This window comes from Bacillus rossius, chromosome 1, assembly GCF_032445375.1.
Source record: "Bacillus rossius redtenbacheri isolate Brsri chromosome 1, Brsri_v3, whole genome shotgun sequence".
NCBI lineage: Eukaryota > Metazoa > Arthropoda > Insecta > Phasmatodea > Bacillidae > Bacillus > Bacillus rossius.
The window spans coordinates 227,059,290-227,086,642 of record NC_086330.1 but is presented as its reverse complement, the minus strand read 5'-3'; the positions used below and the strand labels follow the sequence as shown (position 1 = coordinate 227,086,642).

The 27,353-nt window shown below is 37.1% G+C and overlaps 1 protein-coding gene across 5 annotated transcripts in view; it reads right to left on the bottom strand.

Annotated features, from left to right (window-relative positions):
- Positions 1–27,353, bottom strand: part of LOC134527337 (PX domain-containing protein kinase-like protein) — a 160,837-nt gene that overhangs the window by 67,457 nt on the left and 66,027 nt on the right. For all 5 annotated transcript variants that reach the window (XR_010074166.1, XM_063359921.1, XM_063359924.1 and 2 more), the window contains exons 4-9: positions 26,689–26,915; positions 22,503–22,746; positions 18,721–18,963; positions 13,239–13,441; positions 13,077–13,157; positions 1,104–1,239 (exon numbers count right to left, since the gene is read on the bottom strand). Coding sequence is in view for 4 of the 5 variants with exons in the window: in XM_063359921.1 (XP_063215991.1) it covers positions 1,104–1,239; positions 13,077–13,157; positions 13,239–13,441; positions 18,721–18,963; positions 22,503–22,746; positions 26,689–26,915 (1,134 nt within the window). In the remaining variant the exon portion in view is untranslated. The remainder of the gene's footprint in view (positions 1–1,103; positions 1,240–13,076; positions 13,158–13,238; positions 13,442–18,720; positions 18,964–22,502; positions 22,747–26,688; positions 26,916–27,353) is intronic.

The following is a 27,353-nucleotide window of genomic DNA, read 5'->3' as shown; positions in this document are numbered from 1 at the left end:
GCTTTTTGAAAAACGTCCATTCTTTCCCTTTGCAAACGTAAGAAAATAACTTTACTGCGCCATAGATATGGTTAGCATCAGGAAGAGTGTGCACTTCACTAGTAGCATCTAAGGCCAGCACCGAAGCGAGACTAGTAGTGCAAACTAGCAATGATTATGAAAACGGTGCACGCTCTTTACCAAGGCATGGATCTCATATTTTGTGCATTAATTAATCTTTAAACTAATATACCTGTTTGTTATTGTTTCCTTACGATCTGATTGTTTTGTATTCAAAGTTTCTAAAGTTAAAATTTTATTGAAAATTGTTCTGTTGCATAAAGTTGTTTGTAAAAACAAACAAACATTTATGATTTTTTTTTTCTTTATTTCTAATTTAGGCTTGGTGACTTGTCTATTTTAGTGATTCTTTAAAGCACTTATTTTCAAGATCTGTGAAAAGTGTCGTATGGGTACTTTGGTTTGTGGGGTGGGAAGGTCTAGAAATAGTATAAATAGGAAATACTTAGTTTACATTATATTATTGTTCATTTTTAAAAACCAATGAACAAATTGTTTTCTGTCAGAAGTGTTAAATAAATGGTAAGTTATCATAAGGTAACTTTTTCATTAAAATTTTTTTTAGATTTTTATTATTAACATCAAACAAGCTATATAATTCTTAATTTATCTGATCAGTGATCGGCAATGATCGGCGCCGATCATCGGCGGAAATGATCGATATCGGAATGATCAGCAAATTTAGTGATCGGCCCAGCCCTAGATTAAACTAACTATTTTTTGAACTTACTAAGAATATAATGAAACCCCTACATTAATCATTGTAAACAAAAATATGACTAAATATTTTAATGCTATTCATCATAATTTTTATGTTATTCAAAAGTCAGAAATCTCCCAAAAAAATCTGAATGCAAGTGACACCGTCGGTACCTAATTACAGAATTTATTTTTAACTAAGGAATGCTGCATTAGAGATTTTTCTGTATTGAAGTTTTAAGATTATATTACTGCTAGAAGACAAACTGAACAAAAGTGATCATTTAAAGAGCGACTGCCTATATCGTGGTAAACAGAAATCGGGGGAAAGGACAGATACATACCTGCAGGTGGCGTGACTGTGCCAGCGGAGGTGGCCGTACTGGTGCTGTTGGGGCTGTCCGAACGCTCAGGGGATGTGCCGTTCATCTGCGCGTCTTGCTGCTGCAGTTGCAGATGTCTCTCCTTCTGCTCCTGCCGCTGCAACACAACACTCGACAATGACACCACCCACTGCTGCCCCTGCTCCTGCAACACACCCGTGCACTCTCATGACTCACCTGCTCCACAAACCCACTACTTCAATCTCATTCCACTCCGTACTCACTCACTACCCGTCTGTTCGCAAAATCCCACTACTTCTGCTACTGCCACACAAACACACTACTCGCAAACTCGCTGCACCCAATGTGCCACAGCACTAATGTCGCTGGGTACCCACTCAAACTTTGCTTAATATATTCTTTGCTTTAATTTTTATTTTCCGCCAATTTGTTGCAATACCTTACATTGTTATTGTTATATAATTTTGTATTCTCTTCAATTTAATGTATTATTCAAATAAACTCTTGTTAAATTATCTTAAACATGATTTAAAGGTTTTAGTTTTATAAATTGTGCGACTAAGTTTCGGTTTCTGAGAAGTGTTGTAACTCCTCCCATTATCACTGATGACAAGAGCGATGGTGGCAAAACTAAGTGCTACTATAAACATATTTATTAACAAATTTCATTAACAATTTGGGCCATAAACCTAATCAATTACAACGCAGTTTATTCGGTTATGACTGGTCTTCAAATTTACTGTCTTATTCCTGCAAAGTCTGCAAACATAATACTTGACCCAGAAATTGTTCACAAATATTTTTAGTTATCTGAAAGATCAGCGCATTACTATAAGCTGTAAACAAGATCCATACTCGTGAATATTTTTAATCATTAACAAAATTTAAATTATACTGTATACCAGATAAAATAAGTTAAAAACAAATATCATATCATATATATAATTTTAGTTTAGTAGTTTTATGAACACCAAGACCTCAAACATATACCGGATATACCCGAATATAAGACGAAATTTTTAGCATAATTTATCATTCAAAACAAAGGGGTCGCCTTAGATTCAGATACACTGACTGATTTTTAGGTAAAAAAAAACCTATTTCAGGTCAATGTTTTCAGGTTGTGCAGTAGTTACTGGGTGCACATGTTATGACCAATGTTTTTTGGAATGTTCTATAGCACAAAATGGCGCCCATCTTATCGACTAGTTTCTTTTACAAAAACATTAATGTAGGTTATACAGTACTTACTTACCGTGATATTTTTTTCAGTTAGACAAACGGTTCCGCTAGTTATGTTATTTACATTTTAAATGCTGATGAAACGCCTGTATATTTTGATATGCCTTCAAATTATACAGTGGATGCTGTTGGAACTAAAACAGTTCATGTGAAGACAAGTGGCAATAAGAAAATGAGGATAACAGTGATGCTTACAGTGTTAGCTGATCGTAGAAAATTGTTCCCTTTTGTCATTCTTAACCGTAAAACTATGCCAAAAGAAAAATTTCCTTCTGGGTAATAGTGAGATGTCAAGAAAAAGGTTGGATGACAAGTGAGTTGATGCAAGACTGGTTAAAGGCAGTTTGGGATAGAAGGCCTGGGGCACTTTTAAAGAAGAAAGAGATGTAAGTGTTAGATGTATTCAAAGGACATTTAACGCTAGAGGTGAAATCATGTATTAAAGGTATGAACACCGACCTTCTTATTATTCCTGGAGGAATGACTTCAAAGCTGCAGGTATTAGATGTGTTTGTCAACAAACCATTTAAAGACCGTCTAAAAGTGCTGTACTCTGAATGGCTCTTGGCAGGCAACCATGCTCTAACACCAACAGGCAAAATCAGAAAACCAAGTATAGCAGTCTTGTGTCAGTGGATTAAGGCTGCATGGGACACAATCTCATCGGAAGTGATCATCAAAGGCTTCAAGAAATGCATTTCTAATGCAATGGATGGCAGTGATGATAGTGTAATGTGGGAAGAAGATGCACTTGAAGCTGAAGTCGACTGCAGTGAAGATGACAACAATGAAGATGATGCATCAGCATAATGAAACTCTAACAGTTTCCAACAGTTACAGTACCATCCATATAGGTATTTACTTGTTTGTACATAAACTGTTAACAGTATTTCAAAAGTGGTGGTTGAAATCCTTTGTAACATTCATATTTTCAATTTTATATCTAATTTGTTGGCATGTGTTTAATACAATAAAAAATTTTTCCCTGAAAACATGAGGCTGTAGTTTGGGGTTCGTCTTATATTCGAGGTCATCTTATATTTGGGTATATACGGTAATAGAAACTGAAATTTGGAAATTATATAAGTTATAAACCATCTATAGTTCACGACTGACAAAATACTTGAGAAAATACAAGACCTCAAATATATAAATACTGAAATTCGGAATTTATATAAGCTATAAACCATCTATAGTTCACGACTGACAAAATATTTGAGAAAATAATTGTAATCTATAAAATGTGTTAACTATTATTTACAGTTCCGCACATATAACAGACTACTAGAACACTAATTTCTTAAATGTCTATCTACGTGAAGAAGAGGCTAATGAAGTAAACCACCGCGAAAACTGCGGTTCCCTACTCAAAAGTTACTCGCTTTGATTTTATGCTCCCCGGTGTCAACTGCAAGTCATGACGTCGTTGGGCTACTGATGGGCTACTGATGGGCTTGCTCCTGTATCAACCAGTAACTCGACGAGTCGACCTGATGCACCAACCTAGAACTTGCTCTCTCTGCTGCACTGCTTGATGAACAGCGACTCATCAGGCAGAAGGCAACAGTTACCACGATGTCTCACTTCTTTGACAACGATAACACTGGCAGCCGAGTGCAAACACACAGTCGGTGGTAACATGTTCTACGATCCCAGTACATCAGTTGGCCACCGCTCTCTTATTCCATGAACTTCTTATATGTATTCTCATTTACAGCGACACACACCCAGAGTTCAACAATTGGTTACATTACGTCACAGCTATCACTAACTGCAAATTTTTATAAGTCTTGATGGCAAAGTCATTCATTCTTCTTGTTACAAGTCATGAAACAAAGTATGTCACTCGCTAACATTCGTCTGCTCCAAAACAAGCTGTCGTCCAATGCCAAAGTTCATTTCACCCGTGGCACCAAAGATACTCTACGAAATTTTGTCATGTTTCTTACAGGCTTCTCGTGCCTGTTAAGGGCTTACTGTTGTGCCTATTTGACATGTCTGTACTTATGTTTAAATACTTTTGTGATGCTATTGTGTGTCAATTTATTAGTGTCTTGTTTGTAGTAGATTCTTTTCCTGGCGATAGGCTGGCTCGTATATGCATTTGTATTTAAGCCTGTCAATTATTAACTTTGTAATTTATGTGCTATGGTACAGGTAACTGTTGTTTGATAATTTTAAATGCATATGTTGCATCACAATGTATAGCATCAAACAATATTGAATTTTGCCAGTAGTAATTTACATGTGGGTATCACACATTTCATGTATGCATCATATTCCTACTTGTTTGTAATAAAATTCATGTATATAGTTGTTGGTAGAACAGTAAATCAAAAGATAAAATAAATATTTGATTCTGTAAAATCAAACTTTAATATGTATTGAATTTTTGTCTAAAGTTTGTAGGAGAATCCCGTTATAGCGAGCACGGTAATAGCGAGAACACGGCTATAACGAGGTCTTTTTGAGGAATTTACGGCATGATAGCGTGTAGCGCGGCTTGGTTATTTGTCTGCTTTATCTTCACCCCCCTTGCTCGGCACTAGACATCTTACCGTTGACGCCTGTCACATTCTTCAGCCTTGCAGTCACCACCTAAGTGTGTGGCTTTAAAAATAGAATCCCGTCCTTTCTTTTATCAAACTTCCGCTTGGCTTCAAGGCCAAGGTATGCTAGACTCGAATAAACTAATCCTTTGAATATACATATACTTGTACACATTTATTATTTATAAAATAGAAAAAATCTATTTTTTCCCGCCATTAAACATAACAAAGCGCACTTTTTTTTAAAAAATATAAATGCTCTTAATTAATTTGTTGGGACATTTTCATTAATGAATAATAACATTGTTTATAACTATGTTAGGCCAAAAACGTCAGAGCCGTCTTTATACTTGTTGCTAATTGATCGCGTTAATAATACACAAATATTTATAAACTTGTTTGGAATTATTTCAGTCGTGACACGTTTACAAACACGTCACATATTTTTTTTACTAGCTGGCAAATAGTAGGCACTACCGTATTTATTTCCAAATCGCTAGGACAGTTTTCTTGTAACTTTTGTTTCTGTCAGTTGTTGGGGTTGCTGTCCGAGAAGGGGGTGGTGATGGTTTGAGTTTAATTCCGAATTTATTTTCTTAAAATGTTTACAGGTTTTTTTAAATGAAAAAAGTATTGTTTTCCAGCGACTATTTCGTTTGAGGCGTACGTGCGTTGCCGCACTCCTGCTTTTTTGTAAGGAATTAAATCGTCGCTCTACACTAGCGACGTCTGTTAGCTACATCCCGAACCAACATGGCCGCCAGCAGACAGCCCGCGTCGACAATAGATAGCAGGACAATGCTGTGTCGGCCGCGGGCCAAGCCGAGTATTCGATTACGGACTGAGATGCTATACTTACGTGGCGTGGTAGGGTATTCTGGTTATTTTGACGCAATCGGTGATCGCATCCGTACTTGTGGGGTATCATTTTAAAGAGAATTCACACATCAGCTCACAGAAATTAAGATTTTGTTAATATAACCTGTAATTTTCCAATTATAAAGGTTTAAACTAGTGGTGCACCGATATGACTTTACCGATTACCGATTCGATTACCGATTATGAGAGCAATAATCGGCAGATACCGATTCAGTTACCGATTATAATGAAGAAATTTTTTTAAGTGTAATAATGCACACAAAATTTTTTATTCCCATGTGAATTTAAAAACAAGATTAGGTAAAATCGAGAATACAGTTATAATAACAGTATAAAAATATATAAAATACACTATTAAGTCATTGCAAAGTGTAAATTAAATTATGTAACTTCTATTTATATTTGTTATTGTAAACAACTTGAACAAGTGTCTAATAATTGTAATTTACAATGGGTAAGTTTTTGTTGTGGAAAACTAGCATTATTATTGACTATCACATAAGGTTGCATCAAGAAATTACCGTTTGACAATGTAAACATGCCGCTTTATTTTGTTCACTTGAGTTTATAGAAAAATGTTTCCACACTTCACTTTTTTTCTCCCTACTCGCCATCTCACTATAATTATATAAAAATGACTAAAAACCGATACTAGCACATGTGATTTTATTTATGTTGACTGAATATATAAAATTATAAATACTTTTTCACTCTTCACGTCATACAAATAACAAACGGATAATGTTACCAAAGACGCCCATAACGAGTTTGTAAAACGCAGTGATAAAAACTAGAAGGTATCGGGACCACGATTTTGAACCGCTACTATGTATCGAAAAGATCGATTGTCATAGAATCCACTGCAACTGTTTGTGGTATTTTGATTGCGTGCCATATATTTTACGTCTCTGGCTATAGGTAATGTACAAGGCCACTAAACAAAAGGCGAAACGTAAATAAACGTGTAGGAAAAATGTCTTTTTTATTGTTCGATGCAATGAGATTTATTAAACTTAACGAAATATCTGTAATTATGATATGACGGAGTTAGATGAATTTTGTAATATATACAAATATTACCGTATTTCATCCTAAAATGTGTAACAAAATATTACACGGTAAAAACCTACTTAATTACGCCGGGACGTAAATAATCGGCAAAGTAATCGTTAAGATAATCGCCGATTACGATTAATCGGTAAGTACCCATAATCGCCGATTACGATTCATCGGTATCCGCATCGGTGCACCACTAGTTTAAACACAATTTTTATGCTATTTTCGGTTAATTTTTATTTTTTGGGGGCCAAAATCTGTCCAATTCACTTATAGCGAGGATCAAACCCGGAACCGTGACACCTCGCTATAACGGGACTCTAGTGTATGTGTAACATTTGTATTTACTGAATGAATTTAATGCAAGTAATTTATTTAATTTGATGTAACTACAGTAGACTCCCGATTATCCGGGTGCAGATTATCCGGTTTGCAGATTAACCGTGCCATATTTCACTTCCATAAACCATAAAAACCAAAATAATTTTTTTACTTTTTTTTTATATTTGTAATCAATTGATGTGACTGAGCATTTTATGCTGTGATTCTCGACGAATAATGCTGCCAAACACGGTACATGCATAGTTGGTAAATATTAATATGCGTCATGAACTTCAAAACAGCAGGAGCAATCATAAAAGCACCCCTGTTAACCGTGCGCGCTTGTGTTCCACACGACCTTGTGAACCGGGCTCAGGTTAGCGCTGACGCGGCGTCGCTGCTGCGTGACTCACGCGACTGATACTGGCTCGCGTAGATTTAAGTCAGCAGTTGCTTTGTGTGGTATTGTTTTCTGTAGTAATATTTTGACAGTAATGTCTAATAAACTCAAACGAGTGGTACTCGACATTAAAACAGGCTGCGCTAGTGGCTTATCAAGGCAGTAACGCACTTTGTAAACAGAGCCGGGAATTACGTTAACAGGTTAAATAATTTTGTGTTATAATACAACACACTCAAGTTTTTATGTTATTTTGAAATCCTATTAGAAATCAAATATATCTTGTATATTAAATGCATTATTATTTTGTAACTGAAATGTTTTTAGCGCCTACTTAGGAATGCCTAGCCATATTATGTAAACAAAACGTTTCATGATTTTTTAATTTTAAATTTAGACTGTTCAATATTTTTTTGTAATTTAAATATACATTGTTTAATCGCTGTTTTATTATTAGTGCAATGTTTTCCTGAAACGAATTTGGACGTTGCTATGAGGGGCGGGTGTTATAGTGTTTGTATCGACAGTCGGGATAAAAAATAATTTAATTAAATCATTTTTTCCCCCGTCATCGCTTTAACCGTGTTTTTCGATTATCCGTGGGCCCCTTGCCAGTCATTACCCCGGATAATCGGGAGTCTACTGTATTACAAGCATCCTTCAGGATCACAAATTTTAAATGTTTCATTTAATTCTTCTATAGTGTAGCATGTAGGTACTTGTCACAGTTTATGTCTATCTTGAACTAACACCTAAATAAATTTATTAAATATCATTTGCAGAATTATTTGGAATGTAATGTGTCTTTATCTTGTCATTTATTTTAATTCTGTTATTTTCCCCACACACAATTAAAGCTCTGTACATATAAAATAAAAGAACTTTACCTGACAGCTTTGTCTCATCGTTCCTCACAGTTTTTTAGTCTGTCAGGACTCGTTTAGTCCTGGGAGGCTACAACATGAAAACTCAAATAAGCAAACAAAAAGAGATGAAAACAACCTTGTGCAGCTCCGGCATATAAAATAAAGTTGATTATCAGAAATAGTAAAACTATGAACTAAAGTACAACTATTTTATAAAAACACATTACAAGCACATGAATACCTCTAAAACAAATCAATATACCATCAGAATAATTATACCACAGATTATCTGATCATTGAACATAATAAATATTGTTGCAAGGCGGCTAGAGACGGATGGAGCAGCGCACTGGCTGTGCTTATCTCTGGGGACACCCCGCTACGACACAAGTAATACCCGCCCCTCTCCTCCTTAGCATACATGGACTCTCCATCATCGGGGCGCTATCTTGTCCTGTGAAGTCCGGGGTGCTTCTCTGTCACGCCTGGAGGGTTCTATAGTCCAGAGCACTGTCGCATGAAGTTATGTAACTAGGATGCCTTGCTCTTGCAGCCTCGAGTGTTAACATTTCGGAGGGTTACGAAGCCTTTCCATGAGTAACGCCAGCAGGTATATAAGGTGACGCTGACCTGGGTGGGAGCGGCTGATTGTGACACCAGCATACGCGAGTAAGACTGGAAGCGCTACCTGAGAAATCTTGGAGCAACAAGAGAGTTAAGTGAAGAGGGAGAGTGACACCTTAGGCGAGTGATAATTAGTGACGAGCGATGGGCTTCATCAGCAAAGAACGGAGCATCAGGGACGGTGTTGCGACACGGCAGACAAGCGAGTATTGTGAAGCAAAGTGTTGGTACCAAGGTGTGTGGTAAAAGACAAACAGTAGAGAGAGCCTCTGTCTTGCCGAGCTCCATTGGGGAGAATAAATAGTGGATTTATGAAAGTGTGATTAATTTTTGGATAGTCATTTAGATTGTTGTAATTTAGAAAAAATGTACATAGATTAATCTGGGCTATCTTTTTCCGACTTGTTTTCCCCACACAATACAATATTAACACAAATGTTATAGAGTCAGAAGGTAAAGGGCCTGCACTGCTACAATCCGTACGTGTGACATGCAACACTCCAATACATTATAATAGAAAAAATTGAAATATAGCATAAAATTAGGATACAGTAATTGAAATATATTAACTTTATTTTTGGAATGTAGTGTCAAGCTGATAGTGTTTGGTAAAAATCAAAAGTTGAAAAAATAAAAAAAAAACAATTTTGAAATCTGACATGTTTGCTGTGACTTACTAGAACAACAAGCACATAAACTAGGTGATGGAAATGAAATATAACTGCATGTGTTGAAGATCATGTGACTATTAGCATTGTTACAACATGAAAGTGAATGGAAAATGGAGTAGGAAGTAGGTTTCTGCGAATATTCAAAATTTCCGAATTCGAGTTCGAATTTTTTGATATTCGATTCGTCAATTCGAATCAAATTCATTTTACAATAATTCGACTTGCAAAACTGGCCCGGATACACTAATATAAGATATGACCCCCCCCCCCCCCCCCCTCAAAATTTTTAAAACAAATTTAAATGAACAATTACATCAACCACTTACAAAAAATTATACAGCGAAACCCATTTATTTACGTTACCGTTATTTACGTTTTCACGTTATTTGAACCATTTTATTTCTGTCCCGTTTTAACCTCATTTGATGTAATGCAATAAATTCCCGTTGTTTACAACGCGCCTATTGCTTTACGCAGTTTACGCTGTTCGTTCTAATAAAACTGCTTACTAACTTAATTAATCCTATTACAAAGTAATCTGATGTGTAAATTGTGTTTTAAAGACGTTTTTAAAAGTTTGAACTTCATTTTTAACGTCTCGGGAGTCGCTTTATACCGCTTATAAAAACATAAGCAGCGCCAGTTTGGTTGTGTTGATTCCTGTATTCCTGTACAGAGCGCGCGCACGTCGTCAAAAATTGATATTGATAGCTCGCAGACTGCATGCATGCACACGCTCTGTCAGGAACCGAGTTAACCCGCACAATCGTTATGCGTATAGTTATAATCACGTTCCTGTTACGGGTTCCTATTTTATTTTTTTATGTTGAAAAAATTGTTTTATTGCATCACTCATTAATTTAAATTATTTGGCGTGCTTTCGCAGTGTCTACTTTTTAAATAAACGTACTTTCCATGAATAGGTTTTGTTTTTATGGACTACTTTAATTTTTTTTTTTTTTTGCATAATAGTATACTCTTTTCACTCTTACCTGAGCTTTAGAATAAACAAAGCCTCTTGTAAACAAACATTTTCATTGGCTGCCGGCCGCCGCAAACATTATTCGTGCTCATGAAATAGTCCCTTGGTTACGTATCATTTCTTCATTTGTAAGTATTTTTACACTGCCTTTTTTATAACAATTGTTGTTATATAGCAGTATAGCGTTTCACCATTAATATTCCAATACAGTTTAATGTGTCAGCAAGTATTTACTTACAATTATGTTAGCAGACGCCGTGTGTACAGTGTACAGTTGATGCCCGGCACAACAGTTGTATTTCGGATTCGCGCGCGCACGGTTTGTTATGGCTGATGCCGGACTGAGTTTTGTAAAGCACAGAACGGGAAAGCCTTTGAAAAGTGCAAAGAAAACTATTGTGTTGAATGTTTTTAAAACATTTTGAGACAAATATCCGGATTGTCGTGTGAACTATATCGCGAGTTAAACTGCGGAATTTACGGGTGTTTCGAAGAGCAGTGTGCTTCATGCAAGGAAAGAATTACAAGACACTGGGACATTAACAACTCCCGGGAAGAAAAGGAAACTTGAGTATCCTGTTATCAAAACTTGTGATGATTTTGTGAAGACGGCTATTAGGCGTAAAGTGCATAGTTTTTTCTTTGCAAATGAATCACCTACGCTGAACAAAGTGCTACGGTGCTTCCTGTTATATTACTTCTCTGTTATTTTATTAGCACCGACTGTACTGAAGTGTGTGTGTTGCAACTAGTGCTTGGCGCGCAAGATGAATTCAGCTTATCACTTGCTGACGCAGCGCAGTGATACGACGGTGTTTGTTTATTTCAAAACTCAGCTAAGAGTGAACCCTGGGTCTCACCCCTAATTATAAATTTAATTTTAGAATAAAATGTGCGATGCTTAAGCGATAAAAACGGTAAATTTGCTATTTTTCTTTTGTACCACTTCCTTATGCTGTAATATTTTTATTAATATTTTTATCCTTTAAAATCTAACATGCTAAATAAGGTGGCAAGTGAGAGAGTTTTCTCTACAGCAGGCAACATAGTTACCAGCCGCAGAGAATTGTTGTTGCCGCACCATGTCGATGAACTCACCTTTCTCCTTGACAATTTGAAATGATTTGCGAAGTGAATCATGTTAGTGCTACAGACATATAATTTTTAAATTTTTAATTTTTTTTTTTTTAATTTTTGTGAATTTGGTTGTGCTTCTTCAATATAGTCTTACTTTAATTTTAGTTACTTGATTTAAACTGTGCATTATGTGACAAGTTTTTCAAAGGTGGTATGTTAAAAATTTTTAATGATCTATGTTATTTTTATAAATATTCTCAAATTCAATTCGAAAAAAATTCGAAACTCGTGAATTTTTTTGAAATTCGATTCCATTTCGATTCAAACTGAAAAATCACAATTAACAGATGTCTAGTAGGCAGCAGGTTGGAAGGAAGACAAAGCCAAGGAGTTGCAACCTGCCTGGACTGCCTGCAGACTGGCCAAGGCCAGAGCTGAGTGCGAGCTGACGCTAAACATGGAGTCGGGAACAAAAGGTGAACTGCAACATGAAACAGGCAGTTCATATGTTGGAAGAACTATACCTTGCAGCAGAACTGTACCAGAGTGCTGCTTAATGAGGGGCACACACAAAAATGCAGAATGTCACTACGTAGAACTGAGATGTAAGGATCCTACTAATAACCATCATAGGCATACATGATGCATCTCTCCACATTGAAACATGATGCTAATCTAAAAAAATTCTAAAGCACAATTCATCGCTAAACATGAAACAACTATCAATCCACACAAGCACCGCCCCAAACACAGGCCTTACTGCCCCCTCATGGGTTGGTGGATCAGGAATGTCCAGGAACTGCTCAATACACCCAGAGCAGGTGCAGATGTCTTAAAGTAGCAGAGTGCTTGGTGAACAATAAAGCAATTGATGCCGTCTTTCTTGGTAGACCAAAACCTTGACATTCCTGAATGCTGTCACGGTTCTTACATCAGGCCATTGTGATAATCTGAAAGTCCATTAAGCCAGCTAACAGTACTATACGACCACCCCCTATTAATGCAAACCTCCACCGGTGACCCTATGATATTCTTAGAAGTTCTAGTAAATGCTGTTTAAGTGTTTATTATGCATACAGAGGTAAGTCCCAGTCTACAGTGCCAGAGAACCCGGGATTAGGAGCGCCACAATATATTCCAAGTATCTTATAAAATTCTTGAAATTTATTTTGAGGCTGATAGAGATAAACAAAGCCACTTATTGACATGTACGTGCGGTCACTGCATAAACACACTTTAGTACATACTGCAAGAGTGCAAGAAGACACAGAGCCACAGCGCAGCAATGAAAGCATGCTACACTCACCAGCTTCTGCTTGCGCTTCTTCATCTCATCCTCGGAGCTGAGCAGCTGCTGCACCTTCACCAGCCTCTTCTGCTGCCGCACCTGCACACGCGACAGCCCACCTCAGATGCTACACACACTACACTGATGAGTGATGACACATGTATATATGACCGGGCCTACCATTCGCTGCTCCTCATGCAGACGCGCCTCAGTGCGCTGCCAGGCACCGCGCAGTGCGTCCCGCGTCAGAGGCGCCAGCTTGAACTGAGGCCGCTCCGGCGCTGTGTCCTGGCTCCTGAAGAACGGGTGTGCGAGGAGCGCTGCCACGGTCGGCATGCCACTGCGACACGCCTTGCTTGACAACACTGCTTCCAGCACCGAGTCTGTGGGCCAACGTCGCTACACTCCTGCCAACTGCCGGACCCATCTCCTGCTGCCCAAGTTGCGTGCACGATAGCCCGCTGAAGTTTTCAGTAAGTTTTGTGAAAAATACAACACACATTTTTCGTTTCACCAACATTTACAATTTTTTAGTACCTCTGAAGGGTTAGTTTTGTTTCTTATTTTGATATCTTAACATGTTATATTTCAGCACAATATATATACACACACACACATTTATCCATATATTTCATCCTGCAGCCTCAACTACCCCCTGGAAAGCACTGGTGTTTGTGTGTGGTAGTAACCTCGAGTCTCCCATTGTGCTCTATGGTGGTCGTTTGTCTGTAGCTGTGGTGGTATGGTAGATAAAGTGGATGAAAGTTATCAACCTCTGGAATTTTCGTAAATTTCAACTAAAGTGTTCTAAAAAAATGATCGGAATCTCCTATAATGTTTGGTGTATGTGTGTGGGCCTGCCAGTAGACCACAAGCCACCAAACAGCTGCCACCGAACAACCAGGATATGAAAAAATCCTGATTTTTTTTTAAAAAATCAAAAAAATCAGATTTTTTTGATTAAAATCTGGTTTTTTTTTTATTGAAATCAGATTTTTTTGATTAAAATTTAAAAAAATGGTAATCTGTGTAATATACAGTACATTTTCATGACTGTTTTCATGACTTGACTTTGCTCTACAGTACAATTAATAACAGATTAATTCATTTTGTAAAGACAACTAGCCTAATTTTCTTTCTTTGAAATAACCACATTTTACATTGCATAATGTTTTAAGGAAACATTAATGATGTCACTTTATGAAAATTTTTAGTACAGTAACATAGTTAACATTAGTAAAAAAAAAATATGTCTTATAGAAAATAACTACATCATTGAAAATATTTAATATTTAAATGTAACTTTGTCACTTCTGTCATCCCTTATAGTCTTATAGTACAATTGTTCTAAATAAAGTAATTTAAATCAAAACCACAATTTCCTTTTGTTCTTCTTCTCAGAATTGTACACATTCGAGAGTATTCAAAGTAAAACTTCTACATAAAATATTACTTATCAAAAATTTTAAACAAAAATACAAGTTTTGCAGCTTTTCTGTACCCATTCGATTTCTTAATGTTGACTGAACCAAACCAGACATACCAAAGAACTGACAATTTCCTTCCTACAGTACTAAAATTAGCATTTGACATTGTTGGAAGACAAACCTGTTGCCAAAGAGATATGACACACACACACAACACAAACACATGAGGTAGAGGAGAGAAGAGAGAAAATGAGATGGCATTTAAAGTTACATTCCACCCACCTATATTTAATGTGTTTCAAAATAACTATAAATACATTGTAGAAGAAATTAAGTACTATTCAATTTTCATTCTATCTTTGCAGCAGTCAATTTTTATGTAAGTAGGCATGATTACTTGGTTTAAACAATACAGTATAGGAAATATTAACGTTCATATTATCATATTATAAATTGATTTCATTCACTGATTTTAAAAAAAATCACATGATTTAAATCATGAGATTTAAAAAAAAAATCACATAAAATCAACATACCCTGCGACCAACTGTTATTGAATGTATTAGAATGTCCTCGAATGTACCGTATTGGTCCGAAAATAGGCCGTTCTCGAAAATAGGCAGACCCCTTCTACAGCACACTCAAAATCAGGGAAAAATAAATTTTAACTAACTAAAATGATTATCAGCAGCATATTACCACAGTAACACTTCAACTAAGTTAGTATTTATTTAACTGACAAAATGTGTTATTCTTACTTACCAAAATATTTGAGAGTTCATATTTACATAGGCATAGGCCTTTGTTTCCGTTTATCTTCACATTCTTTTGTAGTGGTGCCAACATTTTATACGGCAATGGCTACATTTTCTAAGTTCATAGAAATTGTGACGTAAAAACATTTACAGGTATGTTTAATTTTAACGTAAAAAAACTAGGGCTCTGCAAATATTCCAAATTTCTGAATTCGAGTTCGAATTTTTTGATATTCGATTCATAAAATTGAATCGAATTCATTTTACAATAATTCGAATTGCAAAATCTGGCCCGGGTACAGTAATATAAGACATACCCCTCCCCCATTATAAAAAGAAATGTAAATGGACGATTACATCTTCCACTTACAAAAAATTATACAGCGAAACCCATTATTTACGTTACCGTTATTTACGTTTTCACGTTATTTGAACCATTTTATTTCTGTCCCGTTTTAACCTCATTTGATGTAATGCAATGAATTCCCGTTGTTTACAACGCGCCTATCGCTTTACGCAGTTTACGCCGTTCATTCTGATAAAACTGCTTAGTAACTTAATTAATCTTATTACAAAGTAATCTGATGTGTAAATTGTGTTTTAAAGACTTTTTAAAAGTTATAAACTTCATCTTTAACATCTTGGGAGTTGTACTTTTTCAAAATAGTCTTACTTTAATTTTAGTTACTTGATTTAAACTGTGAATTATGTGACATGTTTTTCAAAGGTGGTATGTTAAAAAAATTTTATGATCTATGTTAATTTAATAAATATTCCCAACTTTGATTCGAAAAAAATTCGAAACTCGTGAATTTTTTTGAAATTTGATTCAAAATGAAAAATCACAATTCGCAGATGTCTAAAAAAAACCCAAAATGGTTTCGTGTAAAATGTTTATGAATCAACCATAAAACAGCCAATATTGCAAATATGTTTTATTGTTCTTGTTACTGTTGGTATGTACCTACCGGTATTTGTTTATTCGTGTCGCAACTACATATTGCCAACACTTGTGCCATTAATCTATATTGATTTTCCTGTGGTAGAAGAGTAAATATAGCATACTACGGTAAATAAACTTACGGCAAAATTGCTGTTTTTACTAATTGTTTAGAGTAAATACCACATTTTATAAGCAAATAAAATTACCGCAGCCTGTTAAATACAGTTCAAAAATAACCAGACTGAGCTTTTAAAAGCTATGTGCTACAAGTGACCACATCTGTGTACTTAACTTAAAATATAATACGTTATTGAGGTTAAATGTGTTTACTAAATTTCTAAGTTGGAAAAATTACTAATTCCACTTAAGTACGCCGTAATTTTAGGTCAATGAATTGTATATCTGATAACATTTTTATGCCATAAGTGATTCTCCTTGAAATGTATGTGTTTAATTATACTATTTTGGCTAGTGCCCATTATAGGCCGACTCTAGATTTCAAGGTTGACAAAACTGGCAAAAAAGGTCGGCCTATTTTCGGACCAATACGGTATACCTATCCCTCACTTAGCATGACTAATTCGTTCCTAAAAATGTTTGTGTTATTTGAAATCGTGTATTCTGAAGCACTAGTTTCCATAAATAGCAAGGCTAATTTAATTAATGTGTTCCAAAATTGGGTAGCAAAATATACTTTACGTTATATAAATGCGTTGAATAACACTCAACTATAAATATGTCACACAATTTATCTTTATATGCCACCCACCACACTTTGTATGACAAATACGACACCGCCTAACGGGAGATACGTGGTTATGTACTTTATCGTCAGTCGGCTGGCTGACTTGCCCGCCCGGGCATGACCTTCAACTAACGTCGCGTACCTTTCTAAACAATCCTTTACTTGCAGTCAAACCGATATTACTGTCCGGATAATTACATTTTAACTTTTCACAAATTTAAGTGCTTATTCACGTATTACCACCTGGTTCACACCAATCCTGTCAGGCCAATGATTAATTTTTACATTGCAACATTCATTTAGCAACCTTTTCCATGTGAATCATCTGTTCATTTCTGTTCCGGTATCTAATGTCAAATATATTCCTGCTAGTACAACCAACAGCATCACACTTATATAGGTAATCTTTTGGTAAGAGACATTTTGTACGGTTGTGCACACATTTGACTTGCTTAAAACTAAAGTGCGACCAACGTTAGCATGGCCTTCATGACAATCTGTGTGCCGTAAAACTTCTAGTTTTGTCTCAAATACTTGACCATAATGCATTATAAAGGATCGAGCATGTACATTTACCGGCAGCTAAATGGGCAGACGTTGCTTTTGTTTGAGTGAATTCCCTGCCACTGGCTTGACTGAGTTCACAGCCCGGTTTGTAGCCAGGCGACAACGGTACGGCACGGCGACATACACGCGGACGTAAAAACATTTGGTCTTTTACACTCCACAGCCGCAATTTAACTTGCCATGGCTGATGTTTGTGCAGCTGCTGATAGCATAGTCAGACCTGCGTGCGCATCTCTTCCCCCCTTGTTTAGCTAACTGTATCCCACGGCACATCTGTTGTTTACAGAAGCTGTAAGAGACTTCGTAGTGTCGTGCCCGACTTTTATTTGGCTGCGGAGATTTCGTGCTAACTGAAATTTACAGATGTGCTATTCAAGAATGGGTCAGTAAAATTCACTTCGCGCTAAATGAATCTGCGCAATCTGAATACATGCTAAGTGAGGGATATGTTTACTAGAATAAACTGGCCACTGAACACCCACTACCAACCACCAACCACCAAACACCTGTCAATGAATAATAAAATCAGTGAGAATGTACTAGAATTATCTAGAATTCTAGAATGAACTGGACTATATTAAATATAGAAAGAAAAAAACACAGATGTACCAAAAAGAAACCTAGAAAAGTGAGTTGTCCTAGCTAGTCGATAAATATAAATTGAACAAAAACAATGTTTATTATAATATATGGCCAACAAAACAGCCTGAAAAAAATTTTGCAACATTCAAATATAATAAAAGAGTTTTGGTAAAACTTTTGTAACTCTGATAATTTAAAAGCTTATTATTTGCTTTGACAATTTTCTCATACCGTTTTGAGGGGCCCTGAAGATGTATACTATAAGTCCAGGCCAAATGTCCATTACCACAACCAACTTTTTGTAATTTGTAACTCCAATTCAGAACTGTGGTTTCCAAAGCTGGCAATAATTTATATCAATAACACAATTTACTAATTATTGCTCATGCTAGGAGTCAAATTGAAGCTCTCATATCCAGAGTAACTCATTCATGACACACAATATCTCCATTACGGGATAGCATTAAACAAGACTTCAAACTCTTTTACAACTATTTTGCAATCATACGAAGGAACTTCCAGTCCACTGTAATCCTTCCCACCGTATAATTTGAACTGCAATGAGTATAATGACAAGAATAACTCAGAAAGAGCCACGAGTCAGTACATGACCCTCAACACATCACAACGCATCAGACCTCACCGAGCATGGAGGGACAGCCGGCGGGAATATCGTCACATACGGACTCGTGCAGCGGCCGGCCAAACGCCATCTCGAACAGCACGTGTCCGAAGCTGTAGACATCGATGGCCTCCAAGGTCTGTATCTTCTTGTGCTGCACAAAGTAGGGGCGGTAGTACGAGGGCAGCCCCAGGACCCCGTTCTCCACGTCAAGCAGCTTGACACGGCCGCTTTCCACTGCGATGTTGCCCGTGTGCAGGTGTCCTGCTCACACCAAGCCTCGTCTCCAGTGTGTGACAATGATGCACGACTGACACACTAGCATACCTCTTTAGCAAACACTAGAGGTGTTGAATTTTACCAAACAACCTATACATGTGCAACTAAAGTTGTACATAATCACATGGTCATTCACGAGGCTTAAGTTAATGGAAATTCCAACAAGCCAGTGCAATACAAACCACTTGGGTGGCAAATGGAAAATCATACACAGTAAAATACACTTAAAAAATAATCCCACTTAAGAAAATTTCATAAGTTTATGTTTGACAAATTTAACACTTGACCTATTAATTCAAAAAATATTACCCTTTTAACACTATTTCCTTGTTTATAAGTTTAAATATCTAAGTATATTTTAAAAAAAAATTAACGTGGTTTTACTGTATTCAATTTTCTGAGGTTGAGGATAAAATACTACAGCACACTATAGCAATATTTTGATACTGGACTTAATAAAATCTGTACTATGCAAACATATATTATTTAACAGTGCGCCCACCAGAAAAAGCTGTGAGAGTGTGAGAGAGTGTGTGAGAGTGTGAGAGAGTGAGTGAGTGTGAGAGTGAGTGAGAGAATGAGTGAGAGAGTGAGTGATTGAGTGAGTGATTGAGTGAGTGAGAGTGAGATAGTGAAAGAGAGTGTGAGTGAAAGAGTGAAAGAGTGAGAGATTGAAAGAGTGAGAGAGTGAAAGATAGTGAGAGACAGTGAGTGTGTGTGTGAGTGTGTGAGTGTGTGTGAGAGTGTGTGTGAGAGTGTGTGTGTGAGAGAGTGTGTGTGAGAGTGTGTGTGTGTGAGTGTGTGTGTGTGAGTTTGTTTGTCCCGTATGCATTCCTAAACCATTCATCCGACTGAGTTGAAACTTTGTACACTTGATTTAAGAAACACGAGGAAAGTCACTGTCTACATGAGATTTTGAACAAAAACCCCCCCCTCCCCGATTCCCACCCCTTAAAAAGAACTTTAACACTACTTGATGAAATTTTCTTCACTTTGTATTCAAAATAAAGATAAAATTACTATCTATAATTTATTTCTATAAAAGAGCCGGGTCACTGTCTACATTAAATAAAAAGAACATCCCCAGCCCCCTTTCTCACCCCCTAAAACAGAAAGTTTGTAGTTTGATAAAATTTAGCACACCCTACAATTAAGGCAGAAATTTGGTACTTGATGAACATTTGCACACAAATTATTCAAAATAAGAATAAAATTACTGATAAACATATAATTCAGGAAAAAGTCTAAGATCACTGCCTAAATGATATTTTGAAAAACCACCCCATTCCAAACCACCCCTTATTTTCCTTACTACTCCAAAACAGTATTATGGTACTTCTTGATGAAATTTTGCCAACTCGGTGTTCAATTTAAGAGATAACTGTCTACTTTTAATTACAATCTACCCCCATCAAATTATCAATATGAAATTTCCAACCATTTAAAATATGGTACTGGTTCAACTAGATAACATCTTGCCCACTTGATGTTCAAAAGAGCAGGAAAATTACTGTCTACATTATGATTTTCATAAAAACAAGGTTTACTGAATACATGATATTTCTAAAAACTACCCCTCCCCCTTTTCCCTCCCTTTAAGGAAACTTGTTCACTCATTGATAAAATTTTTCACATTTTTTTTAAAAATAAAATTAAAATTACTATTGAACCTACCCATTTTTCTGGCTACATGGAGTTTAAAAATAACTAACCCCATTTCAGTTCACTTCACCTTAAAGCAGATTCTGGGCTCTCCTTAGTGAAAATATGAACAGTTCACGTACAAAAAAATATATATTTATTGTCAACATACAATTTTACAAAAAAGTTTACTGACATTAGATTACAAAAAAAAACTTACCTTTCCTACCGCTTAAAACAATATTTTGGCCCTCCTATATGAAATTTTGCACATTTGATATTTAAAATTAGGTGAAGAATGCTATCTACATCTGATTTTAACAAAAGATTAATTGAATAAATGAGATTTTGAAACACTGCTTTTCTCCTGCTTCCCTTCTCAACCCCTCCCTGTGACATCACCCTTTCCTATCCTTTAAATCAGAATTAGGACAACTATTGAAATTTTGCACATTTCACGTTCATATAACAAGACCATTTCTGTCTACATTTGATTTAGGAAAAAATCCCTTTTACCCTGTGTTCAGCCCACACAATGCTGGGCACTACAGCTAATAACAAATAAATGCTCAGAATTAGAGGTGGGACGATACCACACTTTCGATACTCGATTCTGTATTGTTTTTTCAGTTCAATACTTTCGATACTTTCGATACTCCAGGGAAAAATATTTTCCCATTAAGTGACAATTATTACAAATAACATACATTAGTTTTAAACTATATAAATTCCCTCTTTATTACAAAAATACAAACTGCAAACAACTTTAATAAAGACTTGAGTATAAAAATCAATATAAAAAATAGAAGTGAAATACAAACTATCTTCAAGAGAGTTAGCCCTTTATTTTCCAGTACACTTTTTTTTTACCGCGAACAAATGTAAATAAAGATAGCGCTCTCTTAAATAAAATTTCCACAAACAATGATAGTTCGCGCTGGTGGCGCCAATTTACATCACTATACGACCGCTGCAATTGAAAACATTCATAATATTGATACAAATCTCTGGTACTTAACATACACGAGAGACGAGACACGTACTTACTCTATGATGTTGACTATTATTACTAGGCGTGTTATTGTTACTATTGCGACAGATTGCGAGTGGAGTCAATTAATGTGAATTTTAAGTGTTCAATATTTCTACAATTTTTTTTTAATTTCCTTTGAATTCAATGTGAGAAGTGTTACGTACAAAAAACGTTACTTCTTGAACACGAAACAAAAACAACTTAACCTTACTTTACCGTTTGTTTACTATTGACAAGTTGCAGTAACGACTTATATAATTATAATTTATTCTGATGTAAGCCTATTGGTGATCATAATTACGGCTAATAAGCTGTTCTAGTACAGTAGAACCCCTGTCGATACTTTGCGATACCGTCAAGTATCGAAGGTATCAAGGTATCGAGGTATCGAGTTATCGAGGTATCGAGGTATCGAGGTATTGAAGTATCGAAAATCCCATCACTACTCAGAATATACTTCAAACATCAATTCCATGCATGTGAGAGGTGGTGAGATGTAACAGTTTGCAAGTAGATGATAAAAATGTTAAGATAAAGCTTCAAATTGTATGAGTCACACACAGATAGGATGAAGATGGTGAAAGAACAAAACTAATCAAAACTATTACTAATTTTTCAAAATTTCTAATTTTCTAATTTCTAATTTAAAGTTCAAATATTCAAATTTGATATTTTGAATTCTATATTTTCAATTTCAAATCAAAATCTATTTTTTTTTATAATTCTCAATATACTTTTATCAAAAAAATTTTCACATGCAATTTATATGACCAACATGACATGCACTTGTTAGCCGTAGCCAAAACTCGAACAACAATAAACAGAGTGGGAGAGAAGTTACGGCGCTCACCGAAGGGCAGGCCCTTGTCGTGAAGGAACCCGAGGGCCTGAAGGATCTGGGAGCCCAGCAGAGCCAGCTCCGGCGCCGGGAAGGGCCGGTGCTGGCGTGGGTTGCCGTACTTCTTCAGGAAGGGCAGCTTAGGCGTGGTGCAGCACAGCACGTCCCGCACGCTGCCTGCGACACTCAGCCTGCGCGCCACAAAGCCCCCCACCTCGTTGCAGCTCAGCAACTCTATGGTCTGGATGAACGGGTGCTACGAACAAACAATCCCTCATCAGGACAATGGCACTTGTAACCTTCCCAGTCCACATCATGCACAAGAGCTGCTGGCTGCTATGTTCTCTGATTCACATGCTCACACTGCAAGCAAAAGTAGCATGATATAGAGTCTAGAGCAGCATTTCTCAAATTTATTTTGAATCACGGCACCATAATCACTATATACGTAAATAAGCAACACAATGTATTTTTACACCATTGCTTACATAATTTTCAATCTTATATTAACTTTTTTTCTTCTTAGCTTTAAACTTTCAGAACTTTTGTTCCAAAAATAACACAAATTTATTTTACAAAAGTAACAAAATTTGGATTATACAATACTTTATATGAAATATACAGATAAAAATATTATTTATGGTAATGTATTTATATTTACCAAAATCTTACTGAACACCTACAGGGACATTCACAGAAAATGACTAGAAAACATTACTATAGAGTAAGAAGATTTCTAAAACATAATTTTTTTTTATGTACTTCACTTTATAAAACTTACCAATAAAGTGAGAAATAAATAATACACACCTGCTGATAACTGTACTGTATTTAACTATAAAGTTTGAATGTAAACCAATGCAGCTTGCTACTAGGGTAAAGAGGAGATTGCACCTGCAGGTCCTTGTCATACAGGACTTGTTGGGGCCGTACTCCACCCACTATGAACTGTATTGTACTGTACTGAACAGTACAAACAGGCATTCAGCTTGTTGCAATTGCAGTGAGCCAAGCACAGCTGTTAGTGGCTGATACCTTTAAGCAACCTATAAGTTTGTTGTTGTCCTGGATTTCTTGGGACCATACTCCACCCACTATGAACTGTACTCTACAATCAAATATTTCAACTTGCTGCTATGGTAGTGAAGCCAGCACACCTGCTGGTGTTGGGGGATCTTGAACATTAGCTACAGAGCCTTGTCATTCAGTACTTGTTGGAACGTACTCCACTCATTATGAACTATACTATACCGAGCTGTTAAAACAGTTATTCAGCTTGCTGCTTCGGAAGTGAGGCAAGCACACCTGCAGGTGGCAGAGGGCCTTGAAGGCAGCCTCTCTCTCCTTGACGTCCAAGACTTTTTGGGACCGTACACAATCCACTACGAAAATACTCTCTTATAATGTTGATACAAACATTCAGCTTGGTGCAATGAAAGTGATGCGAGCATCCTGTAGGTAGGGGAGAGCCTTAAAGGCAGCATACAGGTTTTAGTCGTCCAAGAAATGTTGGGACCGTATTCCATCCACTATAAACTGAACTAAACTGTTTAGAACTGTAGAATCACACATTCAGATTGTTGCAATGGTAGTGAGGTGAACAAAACTGCAGGTTCTGGGGGGGCCTTGAAGACTGCCTACAGCTTCCATTCGTCCAAGAGTAAGTAGGACCATTCTCTACCCACTTAGTCTGTACTGTAACTGTACTGTACTGCACTGCACACACAAACAGTAAGCTTGCTCAATGGCAGTGAGGCAAGCACACCTTGGAAGGAGGTGGCAGAAGGACTTGAAGGCAGCCTACAGGTCCTTGTGTTCAAGGACTGGTGGGGACTGTACTCAAACTATTATAAACTATATTGTACTGAACTGTACAACAAGCAAACAGCTTTCAGCTGAGGTAGTGAGGCGAGCACACCTGCACGTGGCGGAGGGCCTTACAGGCAGCCTACAGAACGCTGTCGTCCAGGAATTGTTGGAAGCTTACTCCACCCCTTAAGAAGTGTACTGTAATACACTGTCCTGAGCTACTATGTTAGTGAGGTGAGTTTAATGCAGGTGGTGGAAGGCTTTCTAAGCTATGGCCACACAAGGCGCTGTGTTCACTATGTTCACAATTTTTGCTACGTGAGCAAAATATAGCCAGCTGCATCTTAGGTGTCACTGGCCATACAAAGCTGTGTTAGCTGTGTTCGCTATGTTGGTGATCCTGACGACATCACCGGGTGTTTGGTTCTCTAGTATTTTTCTAATCGTCACTGAAATTGCTCATGCGCAGATGAGCAAAAGCATCTGTTTTCATGTGGAATCGTACTGAACTACTGCATTTGCTTTTTATGAAGTTTAATTTTTCTCACTAATGTGCTTTACATAGTCATTTCGATTGCAAAGTTCACTGAAGGATTACGAAAATAACAAAAAAATATCCATGTTCATAGAATAAATCAATAAAAGAATATATAACGCAGGATATGCAGGACAATGTCTGGGATTTGATTTTAAAGGACTGCTATCAAACTGAGTTGTATTACTTCTGAAATGATCCATTAATTGGGTTTCTTCCTCACAATGAACTGCTCCATAAAGTGATGAAATTGTTCAAATTACATATATTGTTTCTAGATTAACTACATTTACATATTATGAGAGTCAGCAGAATGTTATCATCGTCAGAATAATCATTTGAATCCCATAGGCTGCGTCTCTCCAACATCGCGAACTGGACTGATCTTTCTGGCCACCTGACACTGCGAACATTGCAAACATTGCAAATATAGCGAACATCGTGAACATAACAAACATAGCATAGCTTTCTGTGTGGCCTACAGGTTCTTGTTGACCAAGTATAGTTGGGAACATGCATCAACCACAATATACTTTACTATACTGTACATACAAACATTTGGCTTGTTGCAATGATAGTGAGGTGAGATTACCGCAGGTGGAAAGGAGCATTGGACGCAGCATACAGGTCATAGTCGTTCAGGACTTGTTAGGACCGTACTCAACGCATTATAAATTGAAATTTACTCTACTGAACTGTACAAACAGCCATTCAGCTTATTACTTTGTAGGGAGGTTATCACACCTGCAGTTGATGGAGGGCCTCAAATGCAGGGTACAGGTCATACTCATCCTAGGACTTGTTGGATCCATACTCCACCCACTGCAAACACGACTGTACTGTATTGGACTGTACAAATGAAGAATTCAGCTCGTTGTTATGGTAGTGAGGCGAGCACACCTGGAGGTGGCAAAGAGTCTTAAGCCAGCCGTTGACACTAGTTGTCCAGGATTTGTTGGAACCATTGCCCAGCACTATTAATACAGTATTGTATATACAAACTTTCAAATTACTGCAATGGTACCGAAGCAAGCAAACCTGCAAGTGGCGGAGAGCCTTTAAGGCATCATCCAAATATTGTTTTCCAGAAATTGTTGGGACCGTACTACACCTACTATGAGTGTACTGTACTGTACTGTACTGAATGTACAAACAGGCATTCGGCATGTTGCAACATAAGTGAAGCGAGCTCACCAGCAGGAGGCGGAAGGTTTTGAAGGCAGCCTGCAGGTTCTTGTCTTACAGGACATTTTGGGACACTACTGAGCCTATTATGAACTGTACGGTACTGTAATGAACTATACAAATCAGCATTCAGCATGCTGCTAGGATAGAGAAGTGAGCACACCTGGATGTGGTGGAGAACCTTGAAGGCAGCCTCCAGGTCTGTGTTGTCCAGGACTTATTGAGAACGTACTCAACCCATCACAAACTGAACTGTACTGTTCTGTACTGTTTTGTACTGTAATGTACTGAACTGTACTGAAATGTACATAAAGGTATTGTTGCAATAGTAGCGAGTCAAGCACAACTACAGGTGGCGGAGGGACTTGAAGGCAGTTGGGACTGTACTCCACCTACTATGAACTGTACTGTACTTTACAAACAAGCATCCAGCTTGTTGCTAGGTTAGTGATACGAGTACACCTGCAGGTGGCAGTGGTTCCTGTAGGTCCTTATCGACCAAGATTTGTCGGGACCGTACTCCACACATTATGAACTTACTGTACTGAACTATACAAATAAGCATTTAACTTGCTGCTAGGTTGGTGAGTTCATGCACCTGCAGGAAACCTAGAGGACCTTATCGTCCAGGTCATTCAGCCTTCTGCTAGGGTAAAGAGGAGAGCGCACCTGCAGGTGACGGAGGGCCTTGAAGGCAGCCTGCAGGTCCTTGTCGTCCAGGTACTTGTCAGGACCGTGCTCCACCCACGACAGCAAGAGCTCTTGCGCCGGTCGACTGCGGTCACGCACCAGAAAGTGGTGCTTGCGCAGCCGCCAGCCCATATCGGGCACTGGCCGTACCACCTCGTAGTTCATTTCGCTGCGCAGCGCCATTGACACGTGCTGCAAGGCAAGTTCTGCACAAACCACAATGTGTCCTCAGTTATGTACCTACTGGCTCCTCTCTATTCAGACTCACACGTACACTTAAGGCCACCTCATTTTGGGTAATTTCTATAGCACTTCACATCCTCAGTTCGCATTACACTTTTGAATGGGCATTTACCCTCTCTTTCTAATGCATGTTTTGTCATTTATGCTGTCCTCGTTTTGTTGTGCTTTTTTTGCCAGATATAAACCATAGAGTACAAAAGCTTTAGACACAAATTTGTGTTTTAATATTAATTTTTTTAATGTAACTATCCGATACATATTTTTGAAAGTAGATTTGTAATAAGATTTATATAACATATTTTTGGTTACATTTCATAATATCATAATATGATAATTTTAAACAAATTCCTTGGATAGAAATTGTGACAAAATTTATCTCAAGTATTGGCACCTTACTGAAT